Source organism: Mauremys reevesii, unplaced genomic scaffold, assembly GCF_016161935.1.
Source record: "Mauremys reevesii isolate NIE-2019 unplaced genomic scaffold, ASM1616193v1 Contig55, whole genome shotgun sequence".
Lineage (NCBI taxonomy): Eukaryota > Metazoa > Chordata > Testudines > Geoemydidae > Mauremys > Mauremys reevesii.
This window is the reverse complement of record NW_024100868.1, coordinates 363890-389911: the sequence shown is the minus strand read 5'-3', so window position 1 is coordinate 389911 and position 26022 is coordinate 363890. Positions and strand designations below refer to the sequence as shown.

Below are 26022 nucleotides of genomic sequence, written 5' to 3'. Positions count from 1 at the left end.
TTTTGGAGCCTAGCAACTGCTCTGGGAAAGGACCCTCCCTTGCCTTACCTGAAAGCTCATAGTAGGCCCACAAGTCCCTAAGGCCCTGGAAGAGAGAGAGTCAGGAAAGGACAGGAGAATGCTGCTTGCAGGAAGCAATAGCGAATATCCCAGGAAACATGCTGTCAGGAGATGAATAGTGTGGTCTGCAGAAGCCAGAGGAAGCTGCTACGAGGTTGCAGGAGAGGGGAGGACTAGGAGTCTCAGCAAGGAGAGGAAAAGAAAGGTGGATCCAGAAATTAAGCCTGAGCAGAGGCAGGAAGGAAAACTGTGCTGGGGAAAGCTTGCAGGGAGAGGAGGAGACTGGCCCTGCAGCCAGAAAGAACCACATAAGGAGACTGCTAGAGACTGCTAGGTCAAAGTTTGCTGCTCACTGAGCAGTGCTCAGGCATTTCCACTTCTTGTCCCAGCTGAAACTAAGAAATGCAAAAATTAAACACAAAGTCAAACCAATTTTTATGAACCTCAGTAAAACATTTGTTGTTTTGGATAAATCTGGGTGAAAGTTCATATATGTATTGTACCCAAACTAGTTTGTCCTGGGCCCAGTTTCAGTGATGTCATTTTCATGATGCTTTGTCCCTGGGATCTGGAAATTCACTCCTCCATGGATTCTACAGACTCTAACCAATATCAGGAAAAATGCAGGGCCAAATTCAGCTCTCAGTGATAATGTAAATAAGGAGTAACTTCACGGAGATAGGTGGAGATACTGATTTGCACAGTGTAAATGAGGGAAGAATTTGGCCCACTGTTTCTCCCTCTAGAAAGATTCTCTAAATCTCTAAGTTAAAACTTTCCTCTAGGCCTCCTTGTGCATGCTATATCTGATCTGAATTCTCTCTCTCTTTAGATTGTGAGCACCTTGGGACAGATGTTGTACTCAGCTGTGCACACTGTCAGCACTTAATAAATCATCATTTAGCACTGCCCCTATTCCAGATGTGCACAGCTGTTTTTCATTTTCTTGCACATTCTCAGAGCTGAGAGATGTAGTAGAGACCACAACCCATACCGCTAGAGACCCAGAAATGTCATCAGTGAAAAACTTCATCCAAAGTTCTTCTTGTGCCTTTCTCATTCTAAGGGTTGTATACAGAGAAGGCTGGATTCCTGACTTTGATACAATGTCACTCATAGACAGCACATCCCAGAAACTACCCATTCAGGCAACCTAAATGCCATCTCCATCCTCTCACTTTCCTCACTTGACTGCCAAATAGGAATGAAGGTGTTTATGGGGTTGAAGATGCTGAAGCCACAAGTTCTGATGTTGATAGGTAATAATTGGAGATATACCAATCTCCTAGAACTGGAAGGGACCTCAAAAGGTCATCGAGTCTAGCCCCCGCCTTCACTAGCAGGACCAATTTTTTGCCCCAGATCTTTAAGTGGCCCCCTCAAGGATTGAACTCACAACCCTGGGTTTAGCAGGCCAATGCTCAAAAACACTGAGCTAGCCTTCCTTGATGATGATGCTCATTCCACTAGTGCTGCTGGTGGTGGGGAGTCCTGTTTGGGCCCCAGCCCAAATACCATTGAAGTCAGTGGGAATCTTTTTGTTGACTTCTATGGCCATTGGAGAGTAAACATGAAAAGTCCCATCCAAGAACTAAAGCAAGAAAGGTATGTTCTTGGACTTCAATTGAGTATTTGTTTCTGACAGTTACTTAGCTTCAGAATTTAAGTAAAAACAAGTAGCTTTTGAAGTTAAAATAACAGGTGTTGTCAGTGCTGGTTCAGTCATCAGAAGAGGAAAGTCTCTTTGTTCTCAGTGCTTTTGGACAAGGGCCGTGCCTCTCTAATCAGCTACATGAGCGCTTCCTGTGCGGTTTCAGCCGGAACACTGCAGAACAAATAATTATCCCTCTCTTGGCTGGTGCTGTCCCTCTTATAACAGGACACTCGAACGGTGATATCACACTGCCCATCTCTCTCCTTGTGGGCAAAGTCAAGGGAAGTTCAGGATTTAAAGTTGTAGTCCAGGACTTCAGGCCGAGGCTGTGGACCCTCCAACACAAAGAAAGGTAATACCAGCTTTTCTCCAGGGACTTTCCTTTTTACTAAGGTAATTGTTATAGATTACATCCCTTGTGTGTATTTGTACATTATTTTTTTTATTTCTTTGGATAAAGTTTAATACAAACTGCACTGGGAAGTCTTGCAATTGTAGTCTAGTATTTATTTAATGTCTGAGGTGACATTTTCCCTCCCTTATGGACCAAGGCAAGCTAGTATCAAACAGCACTGAACAAAGCACTTGGAAAGAAGACCAATTGTGAGGTGATGAGGTCAATGGGAGTTGAGAGTTCTCAACACATTGCAGAATTGGACTCTGTGGTTCTGATACAGCAATGTACAATGTGTGGGTGGACTGCAGAACACTTACACAGCCAAGCTGAATTTAATGGCGCTCCATGCGAGCATAGCGGTCCACCTGTGCATTGTACATTGTAGGATAAGGCCATATAGATATAGCTACTAGAGCTGGTCCCCAAAATGGGACAGGGAGGGGGAGTAAAATATTTTTGTGAAAAGATTTTGTTTTTTCTTCTGTTTTGAACATTTTTTAATATAATTAAAACTTCAAAAAGTAAAATTGTAACCTTCTTTATAGTTGATTGGAAAATGGGAGAGGAAAGTTTACAGAAAGAAAAACAGAGTTTGTGTCCCTTTAGTCCATACAGTCTAATTAGAGAACACACAGGAGGAAAAGAGGGAAGTGTTCGTATGAGATGTTTCTTCTTTGCCTTCGTTCCTTTCCTGTGTACTATTTATTTCTAAGATTTTCCTATTTATTTCTGTATTTTCAATGGGTTTGTAAGCCTTAACTATTTGCCTGGTTTTGGTCTCTGTTTAGCCTGCTTTCTTTTTAATAGATTGCTCTTTTGCCCTTGCAGCTTCTTTCTTTCTTTCTTTCTTTCTTTCTTTCTTTCTTTCTTTCTATTTTAATCCTACCTCACAAACCATAGAGAACAATCTTATCTTGGCCAGAGGATTGGACTAGGGGTAATATTTTCAAAAGTCCCTAAGGACCAGATTTTCAAAAGTGTTTAGACATCTAAAGATGCAAATAGTTGCCCAATGGGATTTTGAAGGCACCTAAGTCTCATGGGAATTAGGTGCTTGTCAAAATCCTATTAGGTGCCCATTTTCAAAGTGACTTAGGCACTTAGGAACCTAAATCTCATTGATTTTCAAAGCCAAACTCACTTTTGAAAATGTTACCCTAAATGAAGCAGCAAAGAATCCTGTGGCACCTTATAGACTAACAGACGTTTTGCAGCATGAGCTTTCGTGGGTGAATACCCACTTCTTCGGATGCAAGCAGATTCATTACCCTAAATGAATTACAATTAGATTGTGGTCTGTTACATCTCAAATGTCTATGAGTCTATGATTTGCTGAACTCTAGAGTGGCCATGAAATGTTCATTAAATCAAATTTTAAAAGATTACAGAACTGCAAATACTAGTGATTGAATCCTGTTAGGTGCTGAATGCCCCTTAATCTACTCTGAAATGCCTATGAAGTCAGCAGGAGTTGAAGGAGATCTGCAATTCATCGGACTGGCTATTAAAGCTGCAATTATGTGCAATGGAAAACTGGGGATGCAGATTTTTGTTTCATACCCTCCAGCTCGTGCCTCTTAGGGACTAAGTCCAAAAGATCTCTGCAAATAATCATTCTGAATTATTATTCTTTAATGAAATATAGAAAGGAGAGATGGAAAAGACGTAGCAATGAAGAACTGTACTCGACAGTCTACTTTACAAGGCTTTGCCCAGTCCAGTTTTAAATTACTCAGGTTTTAACTGACTCAAGCCACATTCTAACAGGGCTTGCCCAGGGCTGCCCAGAGGATTCTGGGGGCCTGGGGCAAAGCAATTTTGGGGGCCCCTTCCATTAAAAAAAAGTTGCAATACTATAGAATACTATATTCTCATGGGGATCCCTGTGGGGCCCGGGGCAAATTGCCCCACTTGCTCTCCCGCCCCCGGTCGGCCCTGGGCTCGCTATGCTACAGGGGAACACTTTATGATATTCAGCATTCATTTTCCCTTTATGCAATTTCTCCTCATTACTGCTAATAATACCTAAGAAAATGTTAGAGAATTTCTCTTCAGCTTTCTTGCATTCACCCTTCAAATACTTGTTATAAGAAGGGACACAGAAATTTTCACACTTGATCAGACTAGTTCATGCCCAGTATCTAGCCCCTGAGAATGGCTAGCACCAGATGCTTCCCAATGAAGTTTTAAACCCTCACATTAGTCATATGTGGAATAATCTGCCCCTGACACTAGGCTTCATTCTGAGTTCTAACAGGGGTTGATGTAAACACTGATTCATGAGGTTTAATATCCCTTCCCTAACTTTTGTTGTATGCAGTGTTGTTGTAGCCATGTGAAAGCTTGTCTCTCTCACCACCAGAAGTTAGTCCAATAAAAGGTATTATGTCCCTTGCCAGGACTCTCTAAAATTGTTGTTACCATTAATTACAATTCTGGATATTCTGATATCCATATAAATGTCCCTTTATGAATCCGTATTAATTCTTGGCCTATTGACTTCCTGTGGCAGTGAGTTTCACAGTTTATTTACATAGTATGTGAAAAAGTATTTACTTTTATCAGTTTGGAATTTCCCACCTTTTGATTTAATTGAATGTCCCTTTACAGAGACTGAGAGAACAGAATTTACTGCTCTGCCCTCTCTAGATTATTTATTACTTTATATAATGTTATCATGGTCCTTCTTCTTCATCTTATTTCTAAAATAAATAATTCCAGTCTTTTCAATCTGTCTTCATATGTGGGTTTTCCCATTATCTTGATCGTTCTTTTTTTTTTTCACAATTGCCTTTTTGGAGATGGGATGTCCAATGCTGTACACAGTATCTAGATGAGGCCAGGCCAGTGATTTATATAAAGGCATAATATTTTTGTATAATTCTCTATCCTATTACTTATGCATCCTAACATTTTGTTTGCTTTGTTGACTGCAGCTGCACACAGAGCAAAGGTTTTCATTAATCTATCTACAGTGAGGTCTGGGTCCCTTTCCTGAGTTGATACATTAATTTAGACCTCTATAAGGTGTACGAGTTGTTTAAACTTTCCCTTCCAATGTGTATTACGTTGCATTTATTGAATTGGGTTTCATTTTCAATCATGTTGCCCATTTTCCTAGCTTGTTTAGGTCTCTCTGAAGTTCTTCACAATCCTCGCTGGTCCTGATTGACCTAAATAGCATTGTCATTTTGCTGCCTCATTATTTTCGCCACCTCTTTCCATGCTATTAATAAACACATTATAGAACATGGGATCTCATACAGAACCTTGAGGCCACCAATGTTAACTTTTTCCTTGATGAACACTGACCATTTACTACAACTCTGCTTTCTGCCTTGGAGCCAGTTTTTGATCCATGACTATACTGTGCGTCACACCCCATGACAACTTAACTTCTTCAGTAGCCTTTTGTGTGGGACCTTCTCAAGGGCCTTTTGAAAGTTGAAATAAATTATATCAGCTGATTCTAATTTATCTACTACCTTATTGCCATATTTAAAGAATTCTAAAGGATTCATGAGACATGAATTTCCTTTGCAGAATCTGTGCTGGTTAGACCCTATCAGATCATGATCTTCCAGGTGTTTTGTTGTTGTTTTAAATTATATTTACAACCAATTTACCAAGTACAGATATAATGCTTGCTGATCTATATTTCCACAGATCACCCATAAAGCCTTTTTCAAACACAGGTACATTTGTTACCCTCCAGTCCTCGGGAACAATGTCTGTTTTTAATGAGAGATGACATATTTTTGTTAGGAGCTGCTCAGCTAATTCGTACTTAAGCATCTTCAAAATGCTGAGATGTACCATCTGGGCCTGGTGACATACTAATTTATAAATTATTTGGTTGCTCACGCACCGCTTCTTCTGACAGATCAATCTCTGCAAACCAATCTCTGTTACCAGAAAAAAGCAGGTCAGGGTAGGAATCTCGCCAACATCCTCTGTGATACAAGAAATCATTTAGCTTCTCAGCAGTGTCTCATCCTTAATTGCTCCTTATAAGCTCTGGTGATTCAGAAGACCCACTGATTTTTTTCCCCAGGGTTTCTGCGTCTGCTAAACTTAAACAATCTCTTGTTTGTTTTTATACCTATTTGCTCTACAAAATTCATTTTGATTCTTCTAATTTCCCTCTTGCCAGTTGTAATTTATGATCCTTTTTATTAGCCTCAGTAGGATCAGATTTCCAAATTTTGAAGGAACTCTCGTTGGCTTGAATAGCTTCTCAAAACCCACCATGTAGCCATATTGGCTTATTCCTTGCCTTTCTGGTTCTTTTTTCATTCATTGGTACATGAATTTTCTGAAATTTTATTATGGTTTAAGTTGCATCCATGCCACCTCTAGGGAGTTTACTTTATTTGCTTTTTCAAGATCCCTTAGTGATTGTTAAAACCACACACAACTTTAATTGACTTCCATGGAACTTAGGGCTTCTCTGCACTTCTTACATCATGAAGAAAAATTAATCTATTGAGTCTTCTGCCCCTTAACCATACCATAATGAAGGAAAGTTAAATACTGTAGATATGTCAGATAAGATTTGATTAGATTACAGATGTATTCTGTTGTATTTTCTCTGAATTTCCTTTAATTAGTGGATATATTTTTGGTTCTTAGAGGACCTCAAATTTACACAAAGTATTTTAAGGAGAAGACACAGCACTTCTAGAGTGCTAGAAGGCTGTCTCTGATTCTACAAGTATCAAGGGGTAGCCGTATTAGTCTGTATTGTGATGGGGTAAGGCCAGATGGCTACAGTAAAGTAGTGAGGAACAGATATGTCAGCCCCAGGCTAAACAAATCCCTGGTACCATGGTAACCAAATAGCAGTTGCTCCAGGTTAATCAAGACACCTGGGGCCAATTAAGATCTTTCTAGAAGGCAGTAGAGAGAGCTACATTGATTGGGACACCTGAAGCCAATCAAGGGCTGGCTGGAACTAGTTAAAAGCCTCCCAGTTAGTCAGTGAGGTGTGTGTGAGTGAGAGAGAGAGAGAGAGAGAGAGGGGGTACGTCTACACTACGGGACTATTCCGAATTTGCATAAACCGGTTTTGTAAAACAGATTGTATAAAATCGAGTGCGCGCGGCCACACTAAACACATTAAATCGGTGGTGTGCGTCCACGGTCCGAGGCTAGCATCGACTTCTGGAGTGTTGCACTGTGGGTAGCTATTCCGTAGCTATCCCATAGTTCCCGCAGCCTCCCCCGCCCCTTGGAATTTCCCAGTGCCTGATGGGGCAAAAATCATTGTCGCGGGTGGTTCTGGGTAAATGTCGTCAGTCACTCCTTCCTCTGGGAAAGCAACGGCAGACAAGCATTTCACGCCTTTTTTCCCTGGATTGCCCTGGCAGATGCCATAGCATGGCAATCATGGAGCCTGTTTTGCCTTTTGTGACTGTCACCGTATGTCTACTAGATGCCGCTGACAGAGGCGATTCAGCAGCGCTACACAGCAGCATGCTTTTGCTTTTGCATGACAGCAGAGATGGTTACCAGCCATACTGTACCATCTACCAATCCATAAATTGGTAAAAAGATGAGCATGGCTACCAGTCGTTTTGCACCATTTGCTGCTGTTATAAGTGCCCCTGGCTGCTCTTAGCCAGGCGCAAAACAAATTGGGAATGACTCCCAGAGTCAATCCCTCCTTTTTGGTATTTAAAAATAGAATCAGTCCTGCCTAGAATATGGGCAAGTGTACTAGAGAACCACTGTATCAGAGAGCACAGCTTCTCTGTGTCAGATCCTGCAGAAATTATGAGCTGTATGCTATTCACAGGAGGTGCTCCTGCAACAACCCCACCTGTTGATTCCATTCTTCCCCCAGCCTTCCTGGGCTACTGTAGCATTGTCCCCCCACTTCTGTGATGAAGTAATAAAGAATGCAGGAATAAGACACACTGACTTGTTAGTGAGAAATGAGTGGAAGGCAGCCTCCAGCTGCTATGATAGTCCAGACAGGACAGTAAGGAGTGTGGAGGAGAGGAGCCCAGCATCCCTCTGCTAGTCCAGGGGCAATTGAATCTTTTTTTTACACATGAAGGGTGGGGGCTGACAGAGCTCAGCCCCCTGTTGCTATGACGACGATGGTTATCAGCCATACTGTACCATCTACCAGGTAAAATTAGGGCCAGGCACCCTTGATAGACCTCACCGATGCTAGTCTGCATGGTTACCAGTCCTTTTGCACTGCCCCATGTGCCAATAGGCTGATGACGAGGACGGATACCAGTCGTATTGCACCATCAGCCACCCATGGCGGGGAGCAAGGATGTTGGTGTTGAGTGCTGCAGCATCGGGTCTATCTGCAGCATTCAGTAAAGATAGGGTGACATGTTAACGAGTCAAGAGAGGATTGTTCTCCCTTTCACTTCTGGGGGTGGCGGGGGGGGGGTGCGTAATTTGCCGAGCTGTGCCCTGACCCACATGGACACTGTGTTTGACCCTAGAAGCATTTGGAGCTCAGCCAAGAATGCAAATACTTTTCGGGAGACTGCAGGAACTGTGGGATAGCTTGAGTCCTCCAGTCCATGAGCGTCCATTTGATTCTTTGGCTTTCCGTTACGTTTGTCACGCAGCAGTGCGCTGAGCCCCTGCTATGGCGTCTGTCTGGAGATTTTTTAAAAATGATTTTGAATTTCGTCTTCTGTAACGGAGCACTGATAGAACAGATTTGCCTGCCCTTACAGCGATCACGTCCGCATGGTCCATGCGGGAGCTCTTTCTTTATTTTGATTTTTAAATGCATCGCCACACGTGCTGATCTGAGCTCCACGCTAGGCAAACAGGAAATATTCAAAAGTTCGCGGGGCTTTTCCTGTCTACCTGGCCACTGCATCTGAGTTCAGATTGCTGTCCAGAGAGGTCAGTGGTGCACTGTGGGATACCGCCCGGAGGCCAATACCGTCGATCTGCGGCCACACTAACCCTAATACGATATGGTAATTCCGATACTAGCGCTACTCCTCTCGTTAGGGAGGAGTACAGAAACCGGTTTAAAGAGCCCTTTATACCGATATAAAGGGCCTCTCAGTGTGGATGGGTGTGGCGTTGAATCGGTTTTACGCTCCTAAAACCGGTTTAAACGCCTAGTGTAGACCAGGCCAGAGAGAGAGAGAGAGAGAGAGAGGAGTTGGGAGCAAGAGGCGCAAGGAGAAGGAGAGAGTGTGCTGCTGGAGGACTAAGGAATACAAGGGTTATCAGACACCAGGAGGAAGGTCCTGTGGTGAGGATAAAGAAGGTGTTTGGAGGAGGTCATGGGGAAGTAGCCATGGGAGTTGTAGCTGTCATACAGCTGGGACAGGAGGCACTATAGACAGCTGTGATCCACAGGGCTCTGGGCTGGAACCCGGAGTAGAGGGCGGGCCCGGGTTTCCCCCAAACCTCCCAACTCCTGATCAGACACAGGAGGAGTTGACCCAGACTGTGGGTTCCACCAGAGAGGAAGATCTCTGAGGTGACCAAATCCACCAATAAGCGCAGGACCCACCAAGGTAGAGGAGGAACTTTGTCACAGTATCTACAAAAACAACAAGGAGTCTGGTGACACCTTAAAGACTAACATATTTATATGGGCATAAGCTTTTGTTGGTAAAAAACCACTTCTTCAGATGCATGGAGTGAAAATTACAGATGCAGGCATTATATACTGACATATGAAGAAAAGGGAGCTACCTCACAAGTTGAGAACTAGTGTTGACAGGGCCAATTTGATCAGGGTGGATGTAGTCCACTCCCAATAATTGATGAGGAGGTGTCAATTCCAAGAGAGGCAAAGCTGCTTTTGTAGTGAGCCAGCCACTGCAGAACTAAAATTCATTTGCAAATTTAACAGCATTAATTTGGGCATGAATAGGGACTGGGAGTGGCCAACTGTATTTTGAAGGTAGCAATCTGACAAACATCTTCTCCCAACTCACTTTTAATTTTGCAGAAAAACTTTACCTTGGGCCAAGTCCTCACCTACTAATTTTAATACAAATCTGCCGTTTTGGTGATTTATGTGGAGCCCCAAAACTGAGTTTATAATAGAAACTAAATTGCAGCTGTAACTAGATAGGGCCTGCATCATTCCATTATATTTACATTATTTTTTATAAATACAGGCAGTTACTAGTATCAGAAGGAGATAAAGTGAGGCTGCTCTGTTCTTCCCATTTTCTTATGTCACCTTCATCACTATCTATCTGAATACCTTTCAGTAGTGCACCAAGGGAGGTGACTAACATCTGTCACATACACTTTGATCTTTTCTTCTCCTCTGTCCTAGGGGAAATTATGTGAACAGTGTAGTTTGGAGGGTGTGTGTGTGTGTGTGTTTTCCTTTAAAATAAATTATATGTACTCTGTTATATGTTTATGCTATCAAAGGCAAAGTTTGAGAATTGCGCCTTGCACTTGGAGCAGAAGGTGATGTTTGTGGTGGTTCTTAGTTCCTGTGGAAGTTTGCTAATGAGGAATTTGTCTCTATATAGACCAGCTTTGTCCTTGTGGTACAAAGTACCATTGTGCCAAAGAAGTGGAGTTGTTGGTCCCATGGCCTGATCCTGGAGCTTCAAGCAATCTTTTAGGAATCTGAGCACCATGAAGATAGAGACCAATATCTTTAATTTGACATGGTATTATATAGGGAGCTAGTCCAGTGAATGGAAGACTGGTGTTATATGCGTGCGGCAGCCTGTATTGCTGAGGAGACATACTGCATCTTTCTGTAGTAGTTGGAATGTCCTGCGGCTGATGGCTTCATGCCCAGCTAAAAAGCATTGCTAGCCCAGCCAGGAGGTGACAAAGGTGTGTATAACATTGGGATGGGATGGAGTGTCCTAGCCAGCCATAAAAAGTAGAATGTTTGTGATGTTGCACCCCATAATGCTTTATAGAAATACGCTTATGAATGTAAATATGACATAAATGGAATATGTTTTATGAAAAAATTCATAGGCAGGAGTTGTAGACCAAGCTGGATGAACAAGAATCTCAGAGAAGTGATTAAGAAAAAGCAGAAAGCCTACAAGCAGTGGAAGATGGGAGGGATTAGCAAGGAAAGCTACCTTCTTGAGGTCAGAACATGTAGGGATAAAGTGAGAAAGGCCAAAAGCCATGTAGAGTTTTGCAAAGGGAATTAAAAAAAAAACCTTGCAAAGGGAATTAAAACCAATAGTAAAAGGTTCTATAGCCATAAAAATAAGAAGAAAACAAAGAAAGAAGAAGTGGAACCGCTAAACACTGAGGATGGAGTGGAGGTTAAGGATAATCTGGGCATGGCCCAATATCAAAACAAATACTTTGCCTCAGTCTTTAATGAGGAGCTTAGGGATATTGGTAGGATGACAAATGGGCATGAGGATATGGAGGTAGATATTACCACATCAGAGGTAGAAACCAAACTTGAACAGCTTAATGGGACTAGATAGGGGGGCCCAGATAGTCTTCATCCAAGAATATTAAAGGAACTGGCATATGACATTGCAAGCCCATTAGCAAGAATTTTTAATGAATCTGTAAACTCAGGGGTTGTACGATATGACTGGAGAATTGCTAACATAGTTCCTATTTTTAAAAAAGGGAAAAAAAGTGATCTAGGTAACTACAGGCTTGTTAGTTTGACATCTGGAGTATGCAAGGTCTTTGAAGGAAAAAGTAGTTAAGGACATTGAGGTCAATGGTAATTGGAACAAAATACAACATGGTTTTACAAAAGGTAGATCGTGGCAAACCAACCTGATCTCCTTTGAGAAGGTAACAGATTTTTTAGACAAAGGAAACACAGTGGATCTAATTTACCTCCATTTCAGTAAGGCATCTGATACAGTTCCACATGGGGAATTATTAGTTAAATTGGAAAAGATGGGGATCAATATGAAAATTGAAAGGTGGATAAGGAACTGGTTAAAGGGGAGACTACAACGGGTCATACTGAAAGATGTACTGTGGAGTTCCTCAGGGATTGGTTTTGGGACCAATCTTATTTAATCTTTTTATTACTGACCTTGACACAAAAAGTGGGAATGTGCTAATGATGTTTGTGGATGAGACATAGCTGGGAGGTATTGCTAACACAGAGAAGGACCAGGATATCACACAGGAAGATCTGGATGACTTTGTAAACTGGAGTAATAGTAATAGGATGAAACTTAATAGTGAAAAGTGCAAGGTCATGCATTTAGGGATTAATAACAAGAATTTTAGTTATAAATTGGGGGCACATCAATTGGAAGTAACAGAGGAGGAGAAGGACCTCGGAGTATTGGTTGATCACAGGATGAGTAAGAGCTGCCAATGTGATATGACCATTAAAAAAGCTAATGCAGTCTTGGGATGCATCAGGCGAGGTATTTCCAGTAGAGATAAGGAGGTGTTAGTACCATTATACAAGGCACTGGTGAGACCTCATCTGGAATACTGTGTGCAGTTCTGGTCTCCCATGTTTAAGAAAGATTAATTCAAACTGGAACAGGTACAGAGAAGGGCTACTAGGATGATCCAAGGAATGGAAAACCTGTCTTATGAAAGGAGACATAAAGAGCTTGGCTTGTTTAGACTAACCAAAAGAAGGCTGAGAGGAGATCTGATTGCTCTTTATAAATATATCAGAAGGATAAATATCAGGGAGGGAGAGGAATTATTTAAGCTTAGTACCAATGTAGACACAAGAACGAATGGATATAAACTGGATACTAGGAAGTTTATACTTGAATTAGACGAAGGTTTCTAACCATTAGAGGAGTGAAGGTCTGGAACAGCCTTCCAAGTGGAGTAGTGGGGGCAAAAGACATATCTGTCTTCAAGACTAAGCTTGATAAGTTCATGGAGGGAATGGTATGATGGGGATAGCCTAATTTTGGCAATTAATTGATCTTTGATTATCAGCAGGTAAATATGCCCACTGGACTGTGATGGGATGTTAGATGGGGTGGGATCTGAGTTACTACAGAGAATTCTTTCCTGGGTGCTGACTGGTGAGTCTTGCCCACATGCTCAGAGTTTAGCTGATCGCCATATTTGGAGTCAGGAAGGAATTTTCCTCCAGGGCAGATTGGCAGAAGCCCTGGAGGTTTGTCGCCTTCCTCTGCAGCGTGGGGCATGGGTCACTTGCTGGAGGATTCTCTGCACCTTGAGGTCTTTAAACCACAATTTGAGGACTTCAGTAACTCAGAGATAGGTTAGGGGCTTGTTACAGGAGTGGGTGGGTGAGATTCTGTGGCCTGCATTGTGGAGGAGGTCAGACTAGATGATCATAATGGTCCCTTCTGACCTTAAAGTCTGAGTCTATGAGTAACATATCTTAGCAAAGGTTATGTTCTATTGAATGTATTCATCTTATTTGTATGCATGTATCATTTTTATATCTTGACAGAACAAGGAGTAATGGTCTCAAGTTGCAGTGGGCGAGGTTTAGGTTGGATATTAGGAAAACTCTTTTCACTAGGAGGGTGGTGAAGCACTGGAATGGGTTACCTAGGGAGGTGGTGGAATCTCCTTCCTTAGAGGTTTTTAAGGTCAGGCTTGACAAAGCCCTGGCTGGGATGATTTAGTTGGGAATTGGTCCTGCTTTGAACAAGGTGTTGGACCAAATTACCTGCTAAGGTATCTTCCAACCCTGATATTCTATGAGTCTATGATTCTATCTGAAGTTATGAGCTTTGGCTCTATGCTTGTATTTAAAGTGTTTGCTGTAGGAAGTACCTAAGGCAAATCTGGTCAACATAGTGTGAAGGGGTTATTCAAGGAATTGGGAGTACTTGGCTAACAATGGACCTTGATAAATGCCAATCCACATCTGAACTTTCCTGAGAACATTCAGACTAGCATATGGCCAGTGGCATTGGCCTCTAAAGAACTGAGTCATGCACGGACATGTGACTTGCCCATGTGACTCCAAAACTCCACCTTGTACTGGAATTCTGCATAGGGGGAGAGAGGGGTTTCCACGCACAAGAGAGATTATATAAGCCCCTGGGAAACCCCTCCATTTTGTCTTCAGCTGGCTCAAGTGACAGCCTCTCCACCCCACAGGATGCCTGGAAGAAACTGAAACAAAGGACAGTAACTATAGGGATATGAGTGATTTGTGGACCCAGACTAGAAGGAGGCTAGTCTGTCAAAGAATCTTATTGGAACATCTCTAAGGGTGAGATTTACCTGCATTTAGTTTCCTACCGTATTAAGCTTAGACTTGCGTGTTTTATTTTATTTTGTTTGGTAATTTACTTTGTTCTGTCTGTTATTACTTGGAACCACTTTAATCCTACTTTTTTATTTAATAAAATCACTTTTTACTTATTAATGAACCCAGAGTAAGTATTAATACTGGGGCAGATGGGGGGAGGGAACAGCTGTGCAGATCTCTCTGTCAGTGTTATTGAGGATGAACAATTTATGAGTTTATCCTGTATAAGCTTTATATAGGGTAAAATGAATTTATTTGGGTTTTGGTCCCCATTTGGAGCTGGGTATCTGAGTGCTGTAGACAGGAGCACTTGTTAAGCTGTTTTCAGTTAAGCCTGCAGCTTGTGGGGGACGTGGGTCAGACTTGGATCTGTGTTTGCAGCAGGCAAACATGTCTGGCTCGAACAAGGCAAGGTACTGAAGTCCCAAGCTGGCAGGGAAAACGGGCTCAGAGGTAGTCTAGACACATCAGGTGGCAGTCCCAAGGGGGTTTCTGTGACCCAAACCGTCACAATGTTTCTTGTGGCCTTTGCTATGTGGGAGTTAAGCGTCTGTGAGGAATGCAGGAGCACTCGTCCTGAGCCACTGAGCTGGCTGGACTGTTACATTGCTCCTGTTCATGTTTATACACTTACTGGCTCTAACAGGCCATTTCACTGCGGTACAAATCCCAATGTTCATCTCAGTTCACTAACCCCATCTTTGGAATTTCTATCCCATAACCCACCAGAAATGAGTGAGCAGTCAGTGACCTTTGTGGACCTCAGATTTCATACTCCTGAAGAGCAGAAGAGAAAACAAAGACCAAAACATGCCAGGGTCACAGGTACTGTATATTTACAATCTCCTGAATCTATGTCTAATGTTATTCTTTTAGCCCTATTCATATCTCCTTCTTGAACTTTATCCTACAGACCCTAACATTAAAAAGCAGGGGTCGGCAACCTTTCAGAAGTGGCGTGCCGAGTCTTCATTTATTTACTCTAATTTAAGATTTTGCGTGCCAGTAATACATTGTAACATTTTTAGAAGGTCTCTTTCTATAAGTCTATAATATATAACTAAACTATTGTTGTATATAAAGTAAACAAGGCTTTTAATGAAGCTTCTTAAACATTTTTAAAATTAAATTAAAATGCAGAGCTCCCCAGACCGGTGGCCAAGACCTGGGCAGTGTGAGTGCCATTGAAAGTCAGCTTGCATGCCGCCTTTGGCACACGTGCTATAGGTTGCCTACCCCTGTTATAAAACAAGAATCTGTGTTAGAATTTTTTCTCAAGTGTCAGTAAAACTATTTAGTTTTGCGCCAGTCTGTGAGATATGAAGGTACCCCCAGAAATTAATAGTTTTCCAGATATGGGAAGGAGGTGGCTTTGTGCCTACAAAGCCCTGGAATGCAGCAATTTGATTATGAAATAATAAACCCTTCTGTCACAGGGTGATACTCGCTGTTTAAGAGGGAAGGCTAGTGCACCTGTGATTGGTCAGCTGACCCCAGGTGGGCTATCAGAGAAGGCATCAGGGTGGATTGCTCTCTGAGCAAATATTTTCCATCTTGAGAACACTGTTCAGGTTTTCCAGAACTTCCATTGCCCTGAAGCCGCACCATGGAATCTTTCTGCCAGTTGGCAAAGCTTTGGAGCCATCACTCATGAGAAAGGTCTCTTGTACCTGAGGATAACCTTTGACACAGCTCCAGACTTAACTACATAGATGACCCTCCCTCCTCCTCTTCCTTGTGGGCACCTATCTGAGATTTTAGGCTTTCCAGCTGTCACTCGCCCTCAGACTGCAAGTTTATGCTTGCAGTCCCTCTGCACCTGGCTGCAATTTCCCAGCAGATCTGATCAGGGAGCACCGTCTGCAGTTAACTCTTTCTCCAAGGGCTATAACAGTGTATTCCAGTTACCAACCAATATTCACAAAGCAAACTGCATTTATTCTTAGGGCAAAAGCACTAAAGAGAAAACATATTAAAAAAACAACAATAAAATGACCTGAATGCATGCTAAAAGCTTACCTGAAGTCACCTCGAGCTCCAACACTGGGCTCTGGTAGTTGTCAATTTTCAGACCCCCACAAATGGGTTTGCCCATTTGCTCCCAAGTTCAGCATTTAAGATCAGAAACCATACCTCAACTGGATAATTCAGCTGTTTTTATACTGCTCTGGCCTTTGATTTGCAGTTTCCAAGAACAGGTAAACCCCAGTCAATGGCCCACTCCCCCAGGGTGTAGCTTCAGAAAGGTGTTGTTGCATAACCAGCATTGTGGAATTTGCATGAACCCCTCCCCAGAGATTCCCCAGGAAATCTGTTTAACACTTAATGTTCCAAAAGTCCATACCTATCTGGCACATTTCATTATAGTCATTTGGACTCCTTATACTTGCCAGGTCTCCCATCTACAACCATAATGTTGCAAAAGCAGCAAAGAATCCTGTGGCACCTTATAGACTAACAGACGTTTTGCAGCATGAGCTTTCGTGGGTGAATGCCCACTTCGTCCGACAGAACCAGACTAACACGGCTACCTCTCTGATACATAATGTTGCACTAGCTCTGATACAGAAAAAGTAAGCTGAGTTCTCTTAGATGATTCAGCCTGAATCTCTTGACTTTTCTCCAGAACAGCTTCTAGATAGGCCAGAATTCTAGTCACTGCAAGCTAAGGCATCAGTTTACTGGTGCCCTGCAAGGTTTCTTGTAATTACTATCTTATTTGCAAGCCTCATAAGAAACAGAAATATTTTTAAATGGTTTATATATAGTTTACAGATAGCAGAAAATAAGAAACTAATATTTAACTCACCATCTCACTATGCTTTCTGTTCATCTGCATAATCTAACAGCTACAGCCTGCATTGGGTCAAATCCTGATGTCTTTACATACCTAATTGGATGACTCTGATAAAGGTCAAATTGGAAATCGGACAAAAATTTTGAACAACAAGTGTAATTAACCAGTGGAACAGATGACAAAGGAATGTGATAATTCTCCACCAATTGGAGTCTTTCAATGAAGATTGACTCTCTTTCTAAAAGATATGACCTAGTTCAATCATAAATTATTGGTTTTAAAAACAGGAATTACTGGGTGTGGTTCCTATGGCCTGTCTTATATTATGCAGGAACTCACGATCATAATGTTGCCTTCTAGCCTTAACATCTATGAAGTTATATTTCCACCTACTGTGATGACAATTTCATAGAGCTGTCTTTCCATCCTTATAACCTATCAGAAATCAGTGAGCAGGAAATGGCCTACTCTGACCTGGAGTTTCACACTCTTTCAAAGCAGAAGAGGCAGCAAAATATTATGCACTATGAGCAGCTGGCTCCTTACGTTCTTTTACCAAGTGTTTATAGCAAAACATCCTCCTCCATAGCCTCATATTTCAGAAACAATAAAATTAGAATTTTGTCTAGTGTGGCAGGAAATGGCACGTTACCAGGAACTTGCTTAGGACCACACTGGGCCAAGGCATGGGCAGAAACTGGGATGTGACAGCTCTGGCCTTCACCAGGAGCAACTGTTTTCTCCAAGTTATCTCAATTCATGCCAGATTTATTGAACACACATTCAATATTTATTATTATTGGACTGGTTTAGCTCCAATGGTGGGTTCTGGATTTGATAGACTGGTGTGGCTGAGAGCTCTAATCTGATCCCAGAATCTCAGGAGAGGGGCACATTCTAGCCATGTTTGCTTTCATTTTCTCTCTCTTATTTCTGTTAGAATCTCCTCCATCTTTACCATGGCTCCTTACAGTGATTCTGGGGCTCCTCTGTCTGGCTTTGCTAGTAACTGCAAGGGTTTGGGTTGCCATGGGTAAGTATTTGCCAAGACGGCAAAAAATATGTTCTGAACCATTATAACTTTTAGAAGGGCTTTGAATGTGGTGTGTAAATGCATGTGTGAGACACTGTCATAGTTTGCATTACTTCGTGAAAAACAACTTTCATTTGTTATTCAGAGCCTGTTGCCCGCCGAGCTGTGATTTGAATTTTAACTGTAAAACATGTGAGAAGCTGAGATACTTTTAAGGTTCTACACAGCATTTTGGAACAAGCAGGAGCAAGCCTTCAAGCCCAGGTCAACAGACTCAGGCTAGCGAGGTTTCCACTAATGCGCTACAAATTGCTGTACAGACAGAACTTTGAAGTTACATTTTGTGATGCAGCTTCAGCTCTGAATTCTAGGGAGAGGGGTGGTCCTAAGAGTCCTTCTGAGTGAACACTTGAGTTGATTTGAGACTTAAACTATATATAGTTTAAATGTGGTTAGAAATGGCATCATGACTAGGACTGGGTGAAATTTTTTTTTCCAGTGAATATTTTATTAGCAGGGGCAGCTCCAGACACCAGCACGCCAAGCACGTGCCTGGGGCAGCAAGCCACGGGGGGCACTCTGCCAGTTGCTGCGAGCTCGGCAGGCAGGTTGCCTTCGGCGGCATGCCTGCAGAGGGTCCGCTGGTCCCGCGGCTTCGGCGGACCTCCTGCAGGCGTGCCGCCGAATCCGCAGGACTGGGGACCTCCCGCAGGCAAGCTGCCGAAGGCAGCCTGCCTGCCGTGCTTGGCAAGGCAAAATACCACCCCTGTTTATTAGCCCAAAAATGCATTTTTCAGGGTACTGAAACTATTCGTGAAAAATACTCCAAAACTAAACTCTAGGAAGAACTGAAAAATGTTTTGGGTTGTTTTTTTTATTTTCATTTTGGCCGCCTATAGACCTGAAATTAACTTTGTTGTTTTTTGGGTTTTGTTCCAGGAGAAAAACATTGGAATATATCAGTTCAAGTTCAAAATTAACCAATTTTTGTTGCAGCTTGGGGGGGGGGGGGGATATAGCTCAGTGGTTTCAGCAGTGGGTTGCTAAACCCAGGGTCATGAGTTTAATCCTTGAGGGGGCCATTTAGGGATCTGGGGCAAAAATCTGTCTGGGGATTAGCCCTGCTTTGAGCAGGGGGTTAGGCTAGAGGACCTCCTGAGGTCCCTTCTAACCCTGATATTCTATGATTTTTCATCTACAAACCAAAAAATTAATTATTCATTCAACTCTAATCATGATACAGAGCTGCATGGCTCCACATTTCTTGCTTCTGATTGGTTTCATGGTCTTTCAAGTTTGCTCAGTTCACCAGTCCAAAAGGGAATGGGGCCTGATTTTGTTCTTACTTACGTCAGTGTTAATCATGAGAATTCTGTTAATCAGATTTTAAGACCATAGAGACTGTTTTGTAAATAGCAAAGCAGTGTTACTGTCATAAACCTACAGCTAAAGGTATCATAAAATCCCCCCTTTACCTGTAAAGGGTTAAGAAGCTCAGATAACCTGGTTGGCACCTGACCAAAAGGACCAATAAGGGGAGAAGATACTTTCAAATCTGTGGGGGAAGGTTTTTGTTTTGTGTTCCTTTGTGTTCTCGCCGGGACAGCGAGGAACCAGGGTAGGGAAAATACATCTCCTAAAGCCATACTTGAACTAAGCATCTAAGATTACAAATTGTAAGTAACAGGAAGGAAATGCATTAGATTATCTTCTGTTTTAGCATGTGAATTTTCCCTAGTCTAAGAGGGAGGTTTATTCCTGGTGTTTTTGTAACTTTAAAGTTTTGCCTAGAGGTGAATCCTCTGTGGGCTGGTCTGTGCTCACCTTGTTTACTCTCAAGCCTTCCCAGGAAAGGGGGTGAAGGGGCTTGGGGGGGATATTTTGAGGAAACAGGAACTCCAAGTGATCCTTTTCCTAAATCTTTGTCTAACTCACTTGATGGTGGCAGCGATACGTTCCAAGGACCAGGAAGAATTTGTGCCATGGGAGTTTTTAACCTAAGCTGTTAAAGATTATTTTAGGGGGTCTTTCATGCGGGTCTCCACATCTGTACCCTACAGTTGAGAGTGGGGAGGGAACCCTGACAGTTACCAATTCCTTAATTCTTTAACATCAAAATAAAACTGAAAACTCCACATTGTGTAAATCTCATAAGAATGGCCATACTGGGTCAGACCAAAGGTCCATTTTGCCCAGTATCCTGTTTTTAACAGTGGCCAATATCACGTGCAACAAAGGGAATGAACAGAACAGGTAATCATCAAGTGATTCATCCCCTGTCGCCCATTCCCAGCTTCTGGTAAACAGACTAGGGAAACCATCCTTGCCTATCTTGGCTAATAGCCACTGATGGACCTATCCTCCATGAACTTATTTACTTCTTTTTTAAATCCTGTTATAGTTTTGGCCTTCACAACATCCTCTGGCAGAGTTCTGCAGGTTGACTGTGTTGTGTGAAGAAATACTTCCTTTTGTTTGTTTGAAACCTGCTGCCTATTAATTTCATTTGGTGACCCCAAATTCTTGCGTTATGACAAAGAGTAAATAACACTTTCTTATTTACTTTCTCCACACCTGTCATGATTTTACAGATCTCTATCATATCCTCCCTTAGTCGTTTCTTTTCCAAAATGAAAAATCTCAATCTTATTAATCTCTCCTTGCACAAAAGCTCTTCCATACCCCTAATTTTTGTTGCCCTTTTCTACACCTTTTCTAATTCCAATATATCTTTTTTGAGATGGAGGGATCACATCTGCATGCAGTATTCAAGATGTGGGCATACCATGGATTTATATAAAGGCAGCATGATATTTTCTGTCTTATTATCTAACCCCTTCTTAATCATTCCCAACATTCTATTCGCTTTTTTGACTGCTGCTGCACATTGAGTGGATGTTTTCAGAGAACTATTCACAATGACTCCAAGATCTCTCTCTTGAGTGGTAACTGCTATTTTAGATCCTATCATTGGATTATTGATTCCCCCCCCCAGTGTGCTAATCCACAGAGGATATGAGTAGCCCATGGCTACTGACATTTCTGTCTTTGGGTATGTCTGTGCTATGAAGACTGTACCAGAATAGCTAAACTGCTATAGCTATGTCAGCATAACCCAAAAGTGTAGACATGACCTACTCCACTGGAAGGAGTTTTACCATTGGAATAGGAACACCATCTCCTCAAATGATAGCTACATAGCATTCTTTCATTTACATAGCTGTGTCTGTGCTGGGGGTTAGGTCAGCATAGATACATCAGTTAGGCATCTTTTTTTCACACTCCTAACCGATGTAGCTATGTTGACCTATCTTTCTAGTACAGACCAAGCATTTACCGGAAGTTATATCAGCTCGTACTTTTAGCTCTGGAGGTCTCCAGTGTGTAAGCCATGAAGGCAACTGTCACAATTGCTATTGGCATCCTGAGACTGGAAAAGACAAATAATTTATACAAGTGTATTTAATTTTATTTTAACTAATTTCTTGTGTTAAGGATTTGAGTTCTCCAGGCTTCCCATCAAGTGAGAAGGCAGAATGAGTTTACCCTGAAAAACTTTCTGTCTTTGAGTATGTCTATGCTATGGAGACTATACCAGAATAGCTAAACTGCTATAGCTATGTCAGCATAACCCAAAAGTATAGAAGTGATCTACTCTGATGGAAAGAGTTTTTCCACTGCAATAGGAACACCACCTCCCCAGATGATGGTAGCTACATAGCATTCTTCCATTTACATAGCTGTATCTGTGGGTGGGGGGGGGTGGTTAGCTTGTCATTTAGTGGAATGTTTTTTTCACACCCCTGACTACTAGAGCTAAGTTGCTATATCTTTCAAGTGTAGCACAAGCCTTTAACTTAAGCTGTAGTAGTTCATGCTTTTAGCACAGAAGGTCTCCAATTCAATCCCCAGTGTGAAAGCTACAATGACAACTGTGACAATCGCTGTTAGCATCCTTATAATACAAAAGGCAAACGATTTATATAAATGTATTTAATTTTGTTTTAACTGATTGCTTGTTTTATGGATTTAAGCGCTCCAGGCTTCCCATGAAGTGAGAAGACAGAATGAGGAACTTATCCAGAAACAGGCTATTCTGAAAAACTTCACCCAGTTGCAGGAAACCCTGAAAAACTGCATGCAACAAAGAGATGATCTCCAAGCCAATAACACAGAACTCTCAAATGTTGTGAATAGGGAAGGTATCAATCAGAGCTCACTCTTTTGTTATATCCTTTATGGTAATATTGTTGCTTAATCAGAATCCAGCTCTCCTTGTCCTTATTAACAACAAAAGGTACTTCTGCCCCTATGCACAAAATGTACAAGGGCCTCATCTAAATATTAATTACATGGAAAGCTACAAACAAATCTTAGCAAAAATATGGTGTCCTAAACAGTGGACATAATCAATGATCCCTGGCTCACTAGCTTCAAAGTAGGGGAACCTGGGTGGCTCCTTCCCAACTTACATCTCTCAACAGTACAAGGGAAAGACACTGATAAACAGAGGGATTTTGACAAATGCAACAGACAAATAGGCTGCTGCATATAGAGACCCTCATGCACTTCCCTCCCACAGCGTTGACACTGCGCTAGCTTGGATATCAGGTTTTCATCCTAGTCAACATCATCGTTGATATCACTTTGAAAACCAGGCCATGATGATGATGACTCATCTGCAACAGAAGCAAGTTGTTCAGAAAGGCATCTTACTGTTGCTAGCTCCTGCATAATTACTCTCATTACCTTTCTTGTTCATTGTGATCTGAATGGATCTGGATGGGAAAAATAGAATCATAGAATAGAATCATAGAATCTCAGGGTTGGAAGGGACCTCAGGAGGTCATCTAGTCCAACCCCCTGCTCAACAAGTTTCCTGTCCCATGAGCACTTTTGAGTATTCAAAATTTTCCCATTTCATGTTGGGATAAAACTGAGACCTTTCTACGTTTTCTATGAAAAAACAGAGAAACCCCAGAGCAGCCAATAGCCTGGTGTTGAGGGGTCTCACGCGGGATGAGGGAGAATCAGGGTTAAGTCCCTGGTCTGCCTGATTCAGAAAAGAGCCTTGACCCAAGTATCCCATATGCCAGGTTATTTTTCGGGCACCAACATCAGCTTCATCCTAGCTGGCAAGACAAACACTACATTCCCAGTGAGAAATATACACACTAGCTAGTACACGGTGACATTCAGTATCAAACTGTGTCGCGCCCATCAATAGAGAAATATGCCGGGTCTATATTGCTCTCTTTTTCAAGGAGATAAATGCAGCTCTTGCCCTGAGGGCTGGATACAGCATAGAGGGAAGTGTTACCATTTTACACATGAAAGAAACTCCTGGCAGAAGAGTCGAGAATACTGCTCGTCTCATGGCTCCAGACTGCTGAGGATAGAGAACAAGGAAGAACTGGTAGGGAATTTACCCTTTGCCTTATTTTCCTGTATTTTCCAAACTATACTTGCCCAATATCCATCTGGTGGTGAAGTGGGATATGGGTATAAAATGAAAAATAACACTGGCAGGGTAAAATGACCCTCTAAACTGCTTGTGTTGTATTCAGAGCTGTGTCCCCAAGAGACACTGGGCAAATTTTGGGCACCAGAGAAGGAGAGAATGCAAATTTTATCACTGACTTCAGGAGTGATTAAAGGGAGTGTATAGCATGAGGAAGGCACAGAGTCCTTTCCTAGAGTCTGAGTCTCCTCTCATTCAGGGGTGGCTCCAGGCACCAGCACGCCAAGCTCGTGCTTAGGGCGGCAAGCCACTGGGGGCGCTCTGCCGGTACCGCGAGGGCGGCAGGCAGGCTGCCTTCAGCGGCTTGCCTGCGGAGGGTCCACTTGTCCTGCGGCTTCGGCAGACCTCCCGCAGGCGTGCCTGCCATGCTTGGGGCAGCAAAATGCCTAGAGCTGCCCCTGTTCTCACGCCATCATGAATCAGGACTTCCTCCACTGAAGTCAATGAAATGAAACCCATCTGAGAATAAAATCAAGCCTTTTCTCTCTTTAACAGAGGCTGGAAATGCTGTTGGGTTAGTGTCTGTGCTGATTGGGAAGAGAATTCCTCATCTTTCTCATTAGTGATACCCCTGGCTGATGGGACAATTGTGTTGACTTATTCTCCAGGGTATCCTATCAGTTCTTCTCAGCCAGGATGGTAGCTGTGTTTCTTCCCGTGAGGGACAGGTACAGATTAAATTGGGCAAAAAGATCCATAAAATCTATGGCTGACTTTCTGGAGAAAATGGGGTGTGATTGGCTAATGTATGGGCATTACAACACACTGGTCCTGTTTGGGACACATCAACCTCATTCTCATCCCTGGTATCCATACGCCTACCAATGGGGATTGATGTAAATAATTTAGTCTTGTTCCCAAACAGGATTTCATAAACAGACTGGCGTGTTTTCACTGGATTGGACTATTCCGTACGGGAGCTGTTACAAGCTGGCTGTGGGAGGATGGCACAACTTATTCCACTAACCTGTAAGTCTCTGGCAGATCTAGAAGTTGTTCACTTGTGTTTTACATTCTTGTGTATTTCTTACAGAATTTGCACTCTGGCATTGCTACTGAACATATAGAATTATTGTGTATTTTTTACTTTTACAAATTCTCACAGGAAGGAGTGGTGCCATTTGGATTTTTTAAATCTAAACGAATCAACATAATAAAACAATTGAATAACATTAACAGTGGTAGGTGTAACTCTGTCTGAGCTACAAATGAATATAGACATTCACAAATATTCTAAAGTCAGACATTTCAAAGCTGAAACATTGACTAAGGTTGATGCCACCATTACACTTAATGAGAAAAAGAAGAGAACATTAAATTGTACAACAACTGCAGTAAATAGAAAACAAGAGTCCATCTCAGCTAAATTAACAATCTCACACCAAAAAAAATTCCAAATCACAAAGAAATGCTTTTCATAGCTCAGTTTGCAGGACATGTTATTCTGAGAACTGAAATTAATGGGTAAGACAAGTTAACCCCAATATTTAGGCAGCCAAATATAATGACACTGTTTGTGATTTTAAAAAATGGCATGGCTGAGTGTTAAATGTAGCTTTCCACCCCAGGTTCCAAGTAAAGAAGAAAGAGCCTGGAGAGGCCTGTGTACTTTTGAATGCAGGAGAAGCCTCCTCCTATAATTGTACACAACGATATCGCTGTATTTGTGAGAAGAGAGCTGCTTAGCTGAAGCCTGAGGATCACAGCATCCGAGACACGTATCCTGGGATGTTCCAAAGACAAAGAGAAATCACTTCAATTTGCTGTGTTACCATTCAGACTGAGGGGCTGCAGTTTCAGGTGATAAAACACACAGCAGACTGTCAAGATGCAGGGCAGAGACCCCAAACTGGAATGTTCTCCAGCCAACCAGAGCACTCCCACCATACTGAATGACTGTCGTTCCCATCTGGGTTGATAAGAGTTGATTTCAGAGGCCATTAGTGCAAATATTAATAAATACTTGGTAAAAAATATAGTGTTATTTGTGCACTGAGTGTTTTATGGAAAAAAAAAACACAACAATTTTCCCCAAAGAGCTTACAGTGTAAATTCAAACAAAATACAATCAATGAGGCTGATACAGAGACAAAAGAAGAATGGGAGAGGAAGACAAGCATTCATACTAGTGAGAATCACCATCTTGGTGACTGGCGATTGAGCTGTGGGTGTTTAGAGCTAAAAGCCTGAGTCAGAGAAATAACTCCCCAGCTGGCAGCTGTAACATGCTCTGTGGGTTGGGCACACAGGGGTATATGTCACTCACACTGAACAGTGGGTTACATATTTTCCCTGAACAGAGAAAGCTGGTCTCACGTGTCTCAGGCTCACAGCAGTTTGAATCCCAGATCAGCTTCCATTTTATAGCAACTG

At 42.2% G+C, this 26022-nt stretch overlaps 1 protein-coding gene across 2 annotated transcripts; it reads left to right on the top strand.

Moving 5' to 3' along the window:
• The first annotated feature begins 1932 nt into the window (after positions 1 to 1932).
• LOC120394398 (natural killer cells antigen CD94-like) lies at positions 1933 to 25538 on the top strand. Of its 2 annotated transcripts, none has more exons than XM_039518634.1 (7): positions 1933 to 2066; positions 15028 to 15123; positions 18036 to 18128; positions 22163 to 22330; positions 23393 to 23544; positions 24515 to 24618; positions 25218 to 25538. In XM_039518634.1, the coding sequence occupies exons 2-7, from the start codon at positions 15030 to 15032 to the stop codon at positions 25333 to 25335; spliced, it is 729 nt and encodes a 242-aa protein (XP_039374568.1). In that variant the 5' UTR covers positions 1933 to 2066; positions 15028 to 15029; the 3' UTR covers positions 25336 to 25538. The 2 variants fall into 2 exon arrangements, with proteins under 2 accessions (XP_039374568.1, XP_039374569.1); XM_039518635.1 differs by lacking the exon at positions 1933 to 2066 and adding an exon at positions 14124 to 14259.
• Positions 25539 to 26022: the final 484 nt, after the last annotated feature.

Bases quoted from the DNA above. Each gene is read 5' to 3' on its own strand.
- LOC120394398 (XM_039518634.1), top strand. From the start codon at position 15,030: ATGAGTGAGCAGTCAGTGACCTTTGTGGACCTCAGATTTCATACTCCT. The intron at 18,129-22,162 runs GTAAGTATTTGC...TATGGATTTAAG, and splicing joins AAGGGTTTGGGTTGCCATGG to CGCTCCAGGCTTCCCATGAA. The intron at 22,331-23,392 runs GTATCAATCAGA...CTCTTTTTCAAG, and splicing joins AAATGTTGTGAATAGGGAAG to GAGATAAATGCAGCTCTTGC.